The sequence below is a fragment of the Capra hircus genome, chromosome 26 (assembly GCF_001704415.2).
Source record: "Capra hircus breed San Clemente chromosome 26, ASM170441v1, whole genome shotgun sequence".
In the NCBI taxonomy this organism is placed as follows: Eukaryota; Metazoa; Chordata; class Mammalia; order Artiodactyla; family Bovidae; genus Capra; species Capra hircus.
In genome coordinates this window covers 27,278,702-27,295,192 of record NC_030833.1, presented here as the reverse complement: position 1 = coordinate 27,295,192, position 16,491 = coordinate 27,278,702, and the positions used below count along the sequence as shown (strand labels likewise).

Below are 16,491 nucleotides of genomic sequence, written 5' to 3'. Positions count from 1 at the left end.
TTTGTGTTGTTTTTCTGACTAGCATCACTTCAAATACACACATGTATCCACAGAGTCTATACAATCCAGCATTTGAAATAACAGCATAGCATTCCGGCACGTTCATACGCCACAGTTTCAGATGGTCTCATTAGATATTTCCTCTTTCTGCTTCCGTAATTTTTTTTTTTGTTTTGGTTTTTATCACTAGCCCTGTACAGGGCTTTGAGGTCAGCACTTGGGTAATGGAGTCAGACAGACCTGGCTTGAACGTCAGGTCACTTCCTGTTAGCTGTGTGACCTTGGGCAGGCTGCTTGACCTCACTGCACCTGTTTCCTCAGTTCTGTTGTGGACCTAACAGTCCCTCTCACATATGGGACTTGTTGTGTATGGTCTTAGTTAATCCTTACATCATGAGCTTAGCATAATGCCAGACCCACCACAGGAAACATTCAAAAAATGTCAGATACTTATGAAAAATGAACTTATGAAAAATGAACAATTAGGCCCTCAAGACAAAAATTGTGCTTTCCTTGGGGTCTTTCATTGGGGATTACTGGGTAGAAAAGGACAAACAGGTTTAGAGTTCATTGCATACTATCAGAATGTTTGTCAGAAAACAAACAAACAATCACCATTCTTCTTCTTTTTTTTTTTTCATTCTTCTTTTACAAAGTGTCACCAGCAAGGCATGTAGCCTTATGGCTCCTACGATGGCTTCAGTCATTTGGGTTTCTAACACCTTAAAAAGCATATAATGATTCTATAGCATTTCATTTGCTTTTAAATTGCCAGACAGACTATGTGTTTTTATATAAGATGATCTACTCTCTGCACTTCTTCATGCATAAGCCCTTCATCTCTTTTGAACATTTTATATTTATTTCTGAAAAAAATGCAGGGAAGCTTTATCAATAATGCTTATTACATCCCTTCTCCACATTCCAGTGCTTTTTTTAAATGTTTATTTGATTTCATTTTAATACATAAAATTTTGAAAAAATTGTTTATCTCTTGTCACCAGTGATTGCTTTCTTTGCTTTAACAGCTAAACATATATAAGAGCTTAACATAGATTAGCCCCATACTTATTGTGATAAATACATAACTCTATCTTCTTTGGCTTATTTTATGTAAGTTGCAGGACAGTGGTCACAGTTACCTCTTTTTAAATATTGTTATCAACCTGAAAATTTCCAACCAACATATCAACCTGAACATCAACAAATAACATTTGTTAAATGCTTACTTATTTCCTATTGTTGTATTATTTCTGCTTTGTCATATACTAGGGTTCCTATAATAGAATGAATAATAGTCTGTTGATCAAATTTTCTGCTTTTAAATCTAATACAACTGAGATAACCATGGCTCTGTAACGTACAAAGGCATTACTTTTCTCTTAATACACTGACTATACTAAGGGAAAAAGCAACCCAAAGAGCTCGGAGAACTCTGTGTAGACCAGTAACCAATAGCTTGGAATCTAGACACAATCAGTTTAACGTTACTCGACTTACTGGGTTTCTTCAGAAAATACCCACGTATTACTTTTTAACAGGTTATTCTGTCTAGGTTTCTATCTTTAAGTCCTCTTCTATTTAGGCTGAATTTTAAACATATTTATAAATTTCACTGCCATGATTCAGATGTTATAGGTAATAATAAATGATTCATATAGCACTGCTGAAATGATCAGACTGAGAGCTGGTCTGAGAAAAAGAGGCTCAGCTTTCATTTAAAGGGTGAACCAAATTGCTGAAAGAACGGCTCAAGCTGTGTAATTTAATGAGTATAATGAGATGGTTGGAGTCTGACAATTTCATTTTAAGTAGCCTATTCCACTCCGAAAGATAAATCCCCTTTAAAATTCTAATATTAAATGCCAAGCTTTCTTAACTTTTCTCATAAGCTGAGTCCAAATGGTACATTCAATGTGACATTTATAAGAGTTGATATTATATTTTTACCCAGATACCAACTGGAACATGATTTCTGACTTAGACTAAATTTTGTTTAAAAAAATTAGTCTTCAATGGCCACTTTCAGCGGAAAGCTTTAAAACTGAGGGCAATTAAGTTAAAAGGATAGAATGGGCTAGTTGGGAACAATTTTAAAATATCACTTCATATATAACACGATGAGGATCACTTTCAGGCTTTCTCCTTGTACCCTTACCCTCACTTTTTATTCTCAAAGCAATTTCTAATTAAGGCTACTAACTGTGACTACTCATCTATTGGTCTACTTACAGTTATTTTTAAAATCTCACTTTCAGTATTAATAGACATTTTATCTTAAAAACTACTGAGAGTTACATAATATATCTGATGATATGATGTATTCTTTAAAAAAATAGTTGATTTTTAAAATGAAAACAATGTCTAAAAACAGCAGTGTATCAATGACAGCCCACGGACCAAATCCATCCACAATCTGTTGTTATAAATAAAGTTTTATTGAAACACAACCATGACCCTTTGTTTATGTACTACCTGCAGTCACTTTGGTGTTACAGTGGTGATGTTGAATGGCTGAGATGCAGACCATTGGGCCCACAAAGCAGAACACAATTATTGTCTGGCCCCGACAGAAAAAGCACGCTGACCCTCAGTCTAAAGACAGCACATTGAAACTACCCCTTCTGATTGAAGATCGTGACAATACAACCACAAACCTGAAAGTAATTTTAATACCCTGGACATACATGAAAATTCAAATATCTGATTGTTTCATAGGTCTATTTCATACCTTGTGACGCATCTGCATAAAAACCTGTTGTCTCCCTTCATTTTTTTTTTTTTAATCCACAAAGCTTCCTCAGCTTAGCAGTGCCACTGATACAAATGTTCCCAAATTAGGAAATGGGAATATCAAAGTTATAGGAAAACGATGGTCAAATTCTAAATGTAAATACATCCAAAAATTTAAGCAAAGGAGCATCCCTACTGGTCAGTAGAGTCAAAGTAGGGAGATGAGATTCTGACAGGTAATGTCAGGGGAAAAAAAGAGAATAAACTACTCCAAATGTTACACATTCTCATCATGTATGACAGAAGGACACAGATAGCACATGTTAGGTATCAGAGCTGGCAATATTTACTGAATAACCCCAGTGCACACAGCACCATACTGCACATGCTGCAGAAAGAGAGAAGTAAGAAATAAGCGAAGTCTCCATCGCTTCTCTAGAACCAAAAATGATCACCACTATTGTATAATACGTGTATTTTTTTAATATTATGAATTTAAGCAGCTCATAAACTACCTAAGGACGACTAAAACATATTCAAGAAATTCCAAAAGATGTTTCAGTTACAGCCAATGGGTTCAATACAATTTTAAAGTTCTTCCTTAGTCTGTATTATTTAATGGCTAACTTCAAAGGAATCCTATCTTACCTTCTCATCAGTCTCAGAACTCCTGGTATGTCTGTACGAATAAGCTAGAGATTTCAGAAAATCCAGATCATGCGAACATAGAAGCCAGTGGCAACCATATCAGGGCCAAGGCTTTCAAAAGAGCATTGGTCAAATGATACATCCAGAGCAAGGGGATTCTCACCTGATCAGCAATTAGGCTAAAACATTTTGACTTTTATAATAACTGGATGGTAAAAATGAAATGCTGAAACTTCTAGTTATCTATTCACATTCCTATAGGCTTAGGAGGAAGTGAGCACCAAAGAAATGGAAGCAAGAAAAGCAATGGGCTCCCCTCTATCAGTTTACAGAGCACCCAAAGTTCTGGGTATAGTGCTTCAAGTTATCAGTGTAATTCTCCAATGGACAAATATGAAAATTAGCACTACCGCTGTTCCCCTGAGCTAGCTTGAGTTACATCTGTTGGTCAGCTGTAAAAGTAAAGTGAAGTTTGAAGCGGAAGTCACTCAGTCGTGTCTGACTCTTTGTTACCCCACGGACTATATGGACTATACAGTCCGTGGAATTCTCCAGGCCGGAATACTGGACTGGGTAGCCTTTCCTTCTCCAGGGGATCTTCCCAACCCAGGGATCAAACCCAGGTCTCCTGCATTGCGTGCAGATTCTTTACCAGCTGAGTCACAAGGGAAGCCCCATAAAAGTAAAGAAGCATGGCAAATAAAATTACCTGATGAAGATTTGGTATTATTCAGCCTTTTCCAGCAGATGCAGTTTATAACTCCAGTGCTATCATCCACTGCAATAGAAGTGTCAAAGAGTGAACAGAGATGTGGGCCATTACTAGTAAATTACCACACTGCCATTACATTCAGCCGAACTGAAAGATGACATTTTTCAATAGCCTGGTTAGGCAAATCCCTGATCAAACTTTTTTTCCACCCTTAGAAATAACTGCTTACCACACCCCAGTGGGAACTGATTCTCTGGAATGTCAATGTAATACATGAGCCCAGCAGAATGTAGTCAACGTTTCTCTTGCCCTATCTCAAGGGTATTAACTTCTGCCCAGGCCTTATCACTGCAGGGGATGTAAGGAAAGCTAAGCATATCACAGAGAGCCATGTTTTACTTTCATGATACAACATAATTATATCTTGGTCACACAAACAGTACTGGTCTGGCTTATTTTATCCACAGTGCAAAAGAAAAATAAAAGAATTTCCATTGGACTTGGATTTACAACTGCAGAGAAATTTAGAGATGTTTGATCAGGGATGGTAAGTGTTTCTCTTTGCTTAATTTCTGACAATCTCAGAACAGAGACTGATCAACAAGGGGTCGGTGGGCTAAATGATTTTTTTAAAAAACCAACAGCTAGACTGTTAAAAAAGTACACTATGTAATACAGAAGAAATGCATGGCAAAATCTTTTTATTGCTGATTTAAATCTGTGTTGAAAGCACAATCTGAGAAGACTTCTTAAACTAAATTCTAGATGGATTTTATCTTATTAAATATAATACAGGCAAACTTCAGAAGATGAGAAGAAAATATGGGTGAATACTTTCAACCCTGGACTTAGAGTTGGTGGGGGGGAAGACTTCTTTAAGCAGACCGGAAAATCAGAATTCATTAAAAAAAAAAAAATCTGATATATTTGAACAACTAAAAACTAATACTGTATAGCAATTTTACAAATGATGGGGTTAATATCTTAATATAGAAAGAAATCACAGAAACTAATAAGGAAAAGATCAAGACTATAAGAGAAAACGTAGCAAAGAAAAAAAATATGCCATTCATGAAAGGTATAAAAGGTATTAAAAAAGACATATGTCAGTATGCTAAACTACTAGTTACCAGAAAAAAAAGAAGAAAATTTAAATGATTTCTCAACTACTAGAATGACAAACATTAAAAATACTGATACCCTCACATGCTGTTAGTGTAATGTAAATTCACACCAAATTTGTAAAGATACTAAGTTTGGAAATGTGTATCAAATTTGGACCCAACTGAGTACCTTTCAGTTTTACAGTCACTGCTGTTAAAAGTTATCTCATTGTAAAATAGAAATGATATGTATAGACATATATGTAATCTAATTTGTATAAAATATTAGTCTGTTTTGATAAAAAATGATCTTAAGACACTAAAATATTTATAAAAGTTTCTTTTGGAGAATATAGAAGGAACCCCAAAGTCAACGTATACATTGACTGTAAGCTTAATTTCAGGAATATTAAAATGAGAAAGAAATATGCATAACAGCAATGAGGAAAGAAGGAATATCTATGTCTCTTCATATTGCACTCAGTCATGTCAGACTCTGCGGCCCCATGGATTGTAGCCTGCCAGGCTCCTCTGTCCATGGAGTTTTCCAGGCAAGAATACTGGAATGGGCTGCCACTTCCTACTCCAGGGGGTATTCCTGACCCAGGGATCAAACCCGTGTCTCTCCCGTCTCCTTCATTGGCAGGTGGATTCTTCACCGTTAGCGCCACCTGGGAAGCCCCGCTTCTTCATATTAGGAACATGTTAAACACATAGGAAGGATGTTCACCCGAACACTGACACTGTTTTTGTCTGATTTATAGATTTTCACAGGAATTTCATGAAAATTTATTAAAATTTTCTCCGGCTTTAAATTTTATCTTATAATGAGTATCATTTTAAGAAGAAGAAAAAAAAAATCAATAAAATATATGGCACTTCTAGGCAACACTACTTTTCTGGCCAGTTGAAAACTCTTGATTTACTATGTTAAGTAAAAAAATATTAGCACTCGAGCATTTGTCCTAGAAAACGTGAGGTCATTCTGGTCTTAACTATAGTCTCCCTGGATTCTAGGTCTGAGGTTGAGTTGCTGCCAGGTGCTGTGTGTGCTCAGGATCCCCCCACCAAACTCTCTGACTTCCTGATTTGTAACCTCTCCTGGCAGACCCCATCCCGACGCCCTGAGGTCTCGCTGCGGGAATGCCCTAGAAGGGGAGGGTCCCTATAGTGTTGGGCAGTCCTTCCACACTGGGCGGCATGACCTGGGCTGCTGACCTTTTGTTTCAGCCATGGGACGAAAATCGGGCTAAGCAGGAAACAAATTGAGCATACAGGAGTGGGGTGAGTCAGGAGGAACAAACAGGACCTGGGACAGCAGGAGTGGCCGCCTGGCAGGTAGCCCGAGAGCCAAGCTGGGCCTAAGAATGTCAGGGAGTGTGTAGCTCTCTCTTGAGCAGGCCTCACAAGATTTAAAGTTGCAGAAATGTTTCTACTTTCAACCTTCAAATGCTTTTCATGTCCCCACAAACCACAAATGTGTCACACTCTCACGATATCCAGTCTAAGAGAAATGGTTATTGGGGAAGAGGCAGCCATATCACCTTCATCTTTTCATAATGAGAAAAGGGGTTAGATGAAGCCCTTTTAGGTCAGAGGCACTATATCTGGCCTTGTTCTACAGCCAGGACTAATGTTCTCAAATAGCCACATTTTGACCTAAAAATCAGAAAATTAAAAACCAGATGCAGGGACTTCGCTGGTGGCCCAGTGGTTTGAACTCCACGCTCCCAAGCAGAGGGCCTGGGTAGTCTGATCCCTGGTCAGGAAACTAGATTCCACATGCCATAACTAAAAAAAAAAAAAAAAAAGGATCCTGCACGCTGCAAATAAGACCTAAGTCAAATAAACAGAAGTTAAAAAAAAAAAGATGCAGCTGATCTTTTGCGGGGAGGGACGTAGGAGAGAGAAAAACCACATTTGAGTTACACAGAGACTACACAGCACACTGGAGTCAGTAAAGAGATTGGATCCTCAGCGGAACCTTGAACAAATAACTGAGCTTTAGTTTTCTCATCTATAAAATGGCAATAATATTTGCCCTTTCTACTTCAAAAGATCAGGACGAGAACAACATGAAATTATGCATGCAGAAGTGCTCTATAAACTGAAAGATACTAATATTTCATCACTGGTACTTGGAGAGGAAGTACTATAATGTCTTAGAGATAAGGTACGAGCCAGCAGTTGAGAATGCTACAGGAGCTTAGTGAATGTTTATTGAACTGTCTGGAGAAAAAGAGAACCAGTATCTTTGGTAAAATAAGGCAGAGAAGAGATCCAGGATGGGGATATACGACAAGATGATCTATTTTAGAGTTAAAAAAAATATATGCAGGCTGGGAAAAAGCAGAGAGTAAGAGAAATCTTCCCCTCTCACATGTCATAAGCACAAGACAATCATCCCCAGGAAAATGAATGTATGTTGAAGAAACTGTATCTGTAAATTTTCAGCCACACACAGACAGTCAAGGGGAGGTTCTTGGTTACCTAGTTCAACTACCTTCTGGTTTCCCCTCAAGTAGAACAAGAATGCAAATCCAAGTCAGTACAACAAAAAGTGACAAAGTCAATTACAGCAAAGGTTTGGAATTCAAAGTTAAGCTTCCCACGAAACATTTAGCTTGGCCTCTGAACTATGACAATTTTAGACAATATATTAAAATGATTACATTAAATTCAATGAAAAAAAAAAATTAAGACCCGTGACACTAAAATCATATTCTAACAATTTGCTGGTGTTCAAACTATATAGAAACCCTTTATTTAGTTTCTGTCATCATAAGGGAAGGGAAATTTTCTGATGACCCAAATGTGTAAAGAATATTTACACCTTTGCATACCAAAATGTTTTTTTAAAAAACTGTTTTGGATATAAATCTTATAAATTATTTTTCATCTCTCCCCATCTTCTTTAAGTCTACTTTAATGTTAGTCTGGCCTTCTTAAAGGTTATCAATATAAACGTATACTACCATCCTCTGCTATTTATAGCTATGCCCTAGGCATCAGGTGTCTGTCCCTGATCAGCCAGTGACCCTGGACTGCATTTTAATTCTTCTGTCTCCCAGCTCCCCAACAACTGTCACCTGACAGTATTCATCAGTATCATTCCTACCTGTTGCTTCGTTTGACACTTAGTCCAGGTTGGTGGCTGCAAATGGTTAGAGGCCAAGTACACAGAGTTTGTGAGAGATTGCTGCTCTGAAAGGCTGGGATTTCTTTAGATTCAATGTCCAGCTAAGTGTGGTCCTTCCACATAAACTCAATGTCAGACACAACTGTTCTTACCTCCATAACTGTAGAATGCATCTTTTTCTCTCACTCCAATTACGGTTCCTAAGATATCCACCTGTTTTATTGGATGCCCATTGTAAAAAAATACACCTGAAATTAAAGGGAAGAAGAAGACAAAGTCCATATAATGTATGATGACATTTTCTGCTTCAGTAAATGTTAACTGTGTCAGAAACTCAGTGGCATGCTGCTTGCTAAAATTTCAGACGTAAGAATCGGCTATTGACCAATGCCAAGCCCTAAGAAATGCAGTTGTCTTTTCCTCAAGGGTTATAAATGAAAGTCTGGTTTTTAAGAAGCTCGTGTGAGTACAGAAAAGAGAAAACCAATACTGCCCAACTACATCTGGTTAATCTCTCCACCGGTGACAATGAAATGCGCCTCCCTGTAGAACTCTCATAAGGCCATAAAGACAGCCATCGTATTATGAGACCTGACACAGTACTTATGTTTTGAGGGACTGGAAAAGGAAAGAGAGAGCAAACCACCAGAAAGGCTTCTTTGGCTTTTATAGGAAACCAGTCATCATTTCTACGAATTAGCAGTAGCTTTTTTTTTTTTTTTAAGAAAAAGAGAAGATAATTAGGTTACAAAACATGACCCTTTGGGGTCAGCTGCAGATTACAACTCAAAAACTTCTCTTTTAAAAATTCTACTTCCAAAGCTTAGGCAACAGATAGATGCCAGCAGGCAGGTTCCCCCCAGAGAAGAAACCTGAGAGGGAGAACCCTACCCCCCAACAACCAGAGGCCTTTTCTGGACTCAGTGACAGAGATGGAACAGAGAGGGGGACTCCTGGCACTGGTGAGTCCCCCATTCCCACCTGAGGCCCCAGTGCTGGCCCACCTCCTGGGGAACCCCCAACATCCTTACCTGAACTGCCTATTTGAGCTTAAGCTACCTGCACTGGGTTCCTATCACCTGCAGCTAAAGAGTCTGCATTAAAATCTTCCCTAGCCTCTTTTCTTCCTCCTCCCTATGAAGGCTGAATTCTTTACTTTCAGAAAGAGGCTATAAACTTAACCGGTGACTTCCTTTTCAAATACATACATGAACTGTAAACAAAGACTCAGTTATCACTTCAGCATTTGGTCACCCTCACGCTCTCTGGTTCTTGCCAAGCCTGCTCAGAGCTTCAGAGCTTATCTTCTCCGCATCCCCTGGGGGGAGGGGGCCCTGCACTGAACTCTGAAGCCCTTCAGAAACCCCCAGAATGACTTCACTGATGGTTCTCGTTTCCCATGTGGATACAGGGGCTGGGAACCTGTCACCCATGGTTGAGTCCCTGGGTGGGAGATGGACAAGGAGACTCTGAGCCTCAGTCAGCCTGAGATTTTAGGAGAAGGAGACATGGTTTGAAGGTGTCAAATGTAGCCAAAAGAAGGGCCATCTCCCCAGCAGGGGCAGACTTCTGAAGATGACTTAGCAGACTGGAGAGCATGCGCAGAGGGCAACCTTGGGGGCCAAGAGCTGAAGTGGCAGGGCCACATGGGCTAAGGAGCCTGGGTCCCTGTGTCACTCCTGGAACAGAGTCGCTTCCCTCTAGGAACACCTGGATTGAACAGGGTTGAACTGACTCCACGGAAAATCCATGAAATCTCCAGAGTAGGGCAGTTCCTGAATGACTTCTGAGTTCTCACCATTGAAATCCAGTGATGAGCTGTGGGGAGACCGTCAGTCCCCCGGCCCTGCCTGCCTGCACTGACCAGACACAAAGGAGGGAGTGCGCCTTCAGAGGTGGCCAGGTCCCACAGGACCTTCGCTGGCAGGCTCAGGCTTCCTGTGGCAGAAGGGAAGTTTAAATGAGGGGGTGGGGCATGGCATCCTCTGCACCACCACTGCGCCAGGACACGCTCACATGCAGACAGGGGGCATGACAGCGGACCTTGCTGTCCGCTTTGCTGTAGGGCCGGATGGGGGTGATGGTGACCAGAGTGCCAGACTGGTCTCTGGCGGTGGTCAGCCCTTTCTGCTTCCCCAAATGCCCCGGACTCTCTATTTGAGTACTGAGCAGAGCTAACTTAGGGAGAACTCTCTAAAGCCTGACTGGCCTCTCCCTCCACCAAACTAACTGAAGGTCGGTCCTGGTTGTCAGGCTTTAGAAATGGTGCGCTCCTGGTGCCATCAGAGACGTAACAGCCCACCAGGCTCTGTGGGGTTGGCTGTGGCTCCCAGGACACCAGCAGTTAAGGGCAGAGCCATGGAGCCTTGTGGATCCCTGGAGGGCCTGCTGCCTGCCCCTGAAATGTCTTTCCAGCTGGCCTTGAAGCCACAGAAGTTTGAAACAAGCCCCAGGACTCTGGGTCTTCCAGGGATACCCTGGTATGTATTGCTATGGTGGTTTTTATAACGAAGAGTGGATATATTTTACGAAGGGGAGAAGCGCCAGCCAAAAGGTGTTCCACCTGGGCTGAAGTGCATGGAAAAGGCAAGAACATGGAGAATACAGGATTGATGACACAAAGCCAACCAAGTCCTCAAGTCACCTGGGGTGGTTGCCAGTCCTCTGACATTACCAACTCTAGATGGGGCAACAATTAAAAAAATCTGAACAGGTCTCCATTTGAGGACACAGTAGGCTTTCTTGAAAACAGGAAAGAGAGCCCCCTAAACTTTCATATCATAGACTGCCAATGCTTGTCTTCAAGGCCAAAGTCACTCAAAGATGCAAAATAACAGGGAAAAACATAAAAGCAAGATAGAACAGTGAAGGACACATATAGCAGAAAATAACAGATGGTTTGAGTAAAATCACTCAGAGAAAACTGTTTGAAGAGGAAATACACTGCTTGGAAGTAGAGAAGGAAGTTCCCCCAGCGCACAGAAACTCAGATGATACACTTCAGAAGCACAACCTCCACAAGAAGGAGGAGGACATTGAAAAAGCGATGGAGAGAGCCACTTCCTTCTCTCAACACCAAGTCTCTTCTGTGAGAAAAGGAATTTGGATGGCAGCTCGACGGACCGAGAGGAAAGCCTGAGGAGCAAAGAAAAAAATCACAACAGATACTAGCTGACAATGAGTTTAACCTGCAGCCTTTGTGAAGTGGGCCTTTCACTCCTGCTGCCTTTGCTCCACATGCGGCTCCCAGAGCCCCAACCACCTCAGGGGATCCATTACCTGGATCGTCAGGTCCCCAGGAAGGAGGACGGTCATGCTGGGAGGGCTCAGGGACCCAGGGTCACAGGCAGCTTTGATTCAGCTTTCACAGCAATGACCTGAACAGCCACACCCACTGCGAGACATAGGCTTTTATTCTCTTTTTTAAAAGCAACTTTTTGTTGGTCTTGTTGTTGTTCAGTCACTCAATAGTGTCTGGCTCTTTGAGACCCCCGTGGACTGCTGCACTCCAGGCTTGACCAACTTCCAGAGTTAACTCACATCCATTGAGTTGATCTAACTGCTGTTATTTAATTGATGCTACAAATACTCTTCCCCGGTGGCTCAGCCGGTAAAGCGTCTGCCTACAGTGCGGGAGACCTGGGTTCAATCCCTGGGTCGGGAAGATCTCCTGGAGAAGGAAATGGCAACCCACTGCAGTACTCTTGCCTGGAAAATCCTATGGACAGAGGAGCCTGGTAGGCTACAGTCCATGGGGTCACAAAGAGTCAGACACGACTGAGTGACTTCACTTCACAAATACTCTTACTGAAGTCTGATAGCATTAAAATGTCTAAAGATAATATTTTTTAAAAAATACATTATTCATTTAATATAATTCTTATAAATACATTATATCCATGTCATTGGGTCTTCAATTAGATAATATAAGCATCGTATTTTATTCAAATGAAAGATTCTCTATTATTTTATCCCATCAGTAAAGCTTGATATAGATAAAGAAATTCAGAATAATACAGGCCATTTCTGTATGTTATGATCTGTAACAAACCAAACCAAAACCCCAAACCTAAACAACATCACCACCATAGTCAAACTTTACAACATCCTATCAGTTTAACCCTAAATTCATAGGTTAATTTAGGGGAGCTGACAATTGGCAACCATTTTGCAAGACAATTCTGATGCTGACTAGCCAGAGTAAGGTTGAACTTCACAGGTTAAGGACAGAGTCTCTCCCGTAAGAGACTCTCACTTCAAGCACCAGCCCCAGGTTCGAGGCGCCTCAGGCCATGCACACTTCTGACCAACTGGCTACACCCTCCACGGCAAACACAGGTCTGATACTTTAATAGAATGACACACAGGACTCGGGAAGGTGCTCTACTTAGGACTACAGTTTTATAATGAAGGGGACAAACCGGGACCAGCCAAAGGAAGAGATACATTGGACAAGATCTGGGAAAGTCTAAGCATAAAGCTGCCGGGTCCTCAGGACACATCGCCTTCACACACTGATATATGATTACCCACCAGGAAAGCTCACCCAAGCCTCACTGTCCAGAGTTTTAATGAGGATTTCATTACACAAGCCAGACTGACTCAATCACTGCCCACTTGACAACTCAATCGCCAGTCCCCCTCCCCTCCCACAGGGTTGGATTGATGTCACCTGGCTCAAAACCAACCCTCTTAATCACATGGTTGGGTTTTCAGGCCTGAAAGGCCCCCACCCTGAAACTACCCAGGGGCCCAGCATGAGGTACCTTATTAGCATAAACTCAGCAGGTTCAAGGAGTCCACCATGAATAACAAAAACACTATCATTCCAGAAATCCAAAGATCTTTCAGGAGCCTCCCACAAAGGCCACCCAAATTCTTCATTATACATTTGTTTCTTTTTTTTTTAAGTCATTTTTTGGTTAACTTTTGTTATTTTAAGATATTCTTTGCTGTTTAAGCATTTCTAAATTTTATGCGGTTAAAATAAGTTTTTTTCTTTATGACAACCAAACCAAACACAACAACAGCAAAACAATACAAAACTAAAACCTAGACTAGTAGTTACTTCCCACCCTTCAGGATGCTATAGTCTAAAGAAGATCACTCTGTGAAATTAGTTAATGACTTCTTCAACCATGAAGTTTTGAAACCAAGCAGGGCCCTGCAGGAGCCCTCCTGGGTACAAAAGCATTTCTGTGTCTTTTTTTTTTTCTTTTTTTTTTAAAGAAAAAAAAAAGGTTTCAGCCTCCTAGACCTTCCCCGAGTTCCAAAGGGCAGATTCAAGCAGTTACTAATTAGGGGAGTGGGGGATGCAGAAGCAAAGCCCAAGCAGTCAAGAAACAATAGTGCCGCAAACAGAACAGACTCCCAGTTCCCCCTTAAGGGGTATACCTAACAACCTGATTCACATCTTTGAGTTCTTCTGCAGGCACTAAGAACCCCCACCTAGGATGATGGTAACTACAAGCTGAAACCCCAGAAGACTGGTCAGAACCAGGAGACTGATGATTGCGATTCCGGTAATAGCAGCCTGTTACCTGACCACCAACCAATCAGAAGAAAGTCATACACCCCGTAGCCCTCATTCCAAATGTTGCTTTTAAAAACTCTTCCCTGAAAACCATGAAGGGAGTTTGGGTTTTCTGAGCCTGAGATGCCTGTTCTCCTTGCTTGGCCCTTATAATAAACCTTTCTCTGCTCCAAACCCCAACATTTTGGTTTCTTTGGTCTTGCTGGACAAGCGGCACACAAACCTGGGTTTGGCAACAGTTTCGTTTTAAAAATGACATCTGAAACGTTACCCCAGTGACATAACAAAGATCACTGGGAGCAGTTTTCCATGATGTGTTAATACATTATAAAGTCCTTCACCCACAGGAAGAGTTTGGCCCCTGTCGTGTTCCTGATACTTCCTTGAGCACCTACAGAAGATCTTTAAGCAAGACTGGCATTTGGTGCGAATTAATTTCTTCCCAAGGAGATGAGTTATGAAGAATACCAGACTGGTCTGAGAAACAGACAACAGAGAGGAAGGATGGCTGCCTTCCAAGGAAAAAACCAGATCATTTCCAACAATACTTAGAAAATAAAGGTGTGGTGAAAAAATCTGTTCCAAAGCCTTTGGTATAAGGTCATCCAAATATATTGGTACTGAGCATGGGAAACACACAAAAACGTGGCCTCATTAAAATAGGACATACTTGAGATTCTTAACCACTTCTGATTCATAGCTTGCTATTCATTCAAAATAGCAAAGAGAGTTTAATCAAACTTCTCATATAGCATAATAAACATGTGAAGATTCATCCATAGTTATGTGAATTGCTTATTATCCTAAACTATTTGCTGTACTTGGAGGTATGAAGATCCTATCTTTAGTGACCACCACTCTGATTTTAAAAATGATTTCTAACTTTATAATGCTTTGTTGCTCCGAATACTATGATTCTAGAGCCCATTAGAGGCCAGGCACGGTTTAAGAGCTAGGATTACATAGATGAACAAGGCAGATGATGTCTTTCCTCTTGGGGAGTTTATATTATTTTGATTCTGATCTTGATTCTGATCTATTCAAAACAAAACAAAACCAAACTCCACAAGAAAATCAGGCACAGTTAATCCTCTCTTTACAAAGAAGACTCTTAAGCTTTACAGGTGAATCACATACCCATACCCAGGCCAGGTAAGTGGTTAGAAAAAGAAGCAAGGCCTAAGTTTTCTACTACAAATAGGCCCAGAGAAAAACTGACCATTTTTAAATATGAAAGACCTCAAACCCAAGTAAAAACATTCTTTAGTACAAAGTTACTCCCCCAAACATCTATTTAAAAAAAGATTTAGATTGTTTTGAACTTGCACAGAAATGAATTTGTCTGAGGATGCAGGTTAGGTCAGTTTCAAAGATGCAACTGGAAAGGTTCTTCTAAGCCCCTAAGCCCCAGATTTCTGCAGCCTTGGGGGAAGGGAGGGTGGGGTGCAGATGCAGCCCAGAGCAGCCACCTGGGTGACCAGCCACATACCTGGTACCTGGCCAGACTCCTTCAAGGCCAGGATATCCCTGATGTAGAGTTTTGCAAAGGCTAGAAACACAGGATCCAAACCCCACAAGAGGGAAGGAGTTTCGTCTTCACACTGGCTGGATTTAGACTCCATCTGGAGACTGGGCTGTGGCTTCCAGCCAGCCCTGAAAAGCTCAGCATCTAGACCCGAGATCTAGAAGGGAGACAAAAACCAGGACGCAAAGCTGGTAACTTGGGTATTGAAACCGTCACGGCCCCTAAGCTGTTCCCCGGGCGGGCATCCCGAACTCTGGGAGGGGTAAACCCAGGGGCCCGGGCCTGTCAAACTGCGCGCCAAGGGCTTGAGGAAGGAGGTTTTCCTCCAGTGAGGGCCCCTGAGTGCCTCAAGGCTTTTTCTTCTGCCCCACGGCAGTGTTTCTCCTTCTCCAAGGTACCCATTTCTAAATGGCTAAACACCAACTTTTCACTTGGGGGACATAAGGCCATAAATGCGTACCCCGAAACCGCTTTAATACGTGGGTTCCAGAAAAGAATGGGCACCCTCGTGGCCAGACACGAGAGGGGGCAGAGTGGGTGGGACCGTTCGTAGCTCGGCCCCTGCACCTTCCGGTGTTGGGGATGAGCCTGAGAAAGGGAGGAAAAGGAAACGAAAAACAGACCCGGTCGCGGCCCCTCCCGCCGCACCCGCGCCGTCGGCCCATAGGTCCTCGGAGCGCGCATGCCCGGCCCTTTCGGCGCTCCGAGGCCGCGGGCGCTCAAAGCCTGGAGGTGGCGCCGCCAACCCCGCCCAGAGCAGAAGCGCTAGGTCGAAGTCACCTCCGGCGCTCCCAGCTAAGGGGTTGGGGGGTTGGGCCCGACACCCTCCCGCGCGCGGGACCTACCACTGTGTCCCCGCCCAGGCCCTTCCTTCTTGCCGCCCAAGGCTCCGCCCCTTCCTAACGAGGCCGCGCCCACTCTGCCCGCGGCCACGCCCCATTTTGCATCCCTATGCGGCCTAGCCAGGTGCTCCTTTCCAGGTGGTGGCCGGCCTTGGCAAGGGCTATGCGGGGTCCATTGCTTCTAGCAGCGACTTTCTTGAGTCTCCGCGGAAGTGCAGAACCCAAATCTCCCAGGCCTGGAAGCTGGCCCTAAAAC

General features: G+C 42.2%; 1 protein-coding gene across 6 annotated transcripts in view; it reads right to left on the bottom strand.

The window, feature by feature from the left end:
• OBFC1 (oligonucleotide/oligosaccharide binding fold containing 1) overlaps positions 1–16,261 on the bottom strand; it is a 37,094-nt gene extending 20,833 nt beyond the window's left edge. For 2 of the 6 annotated variants that reach the window (XM_018041598.1, XM_018041600.1), the window contains exons 1-4: positions 15,854–16,010; positions 15,358–15,550; positions 8,488–8,583; positions 4,091–4,159 (exon numbers count right to left, since the gene is read on the bottom strand). In XM_018041598.1, coding sequence (XP_017897087.1) covers positions 4,091–4,159; positions 8,488–8,583; positions 15,358–15,490 — 298 coding nt within the window. In that variant the 5' untranslated portion in view covers positions 15,491–15,550; positions 15,854–16,010. The other 4 variants (XM_018041599.1, XM_018041601.1, XM_018041596.1 and 1 more) reach the window with 4 other exon arrangements.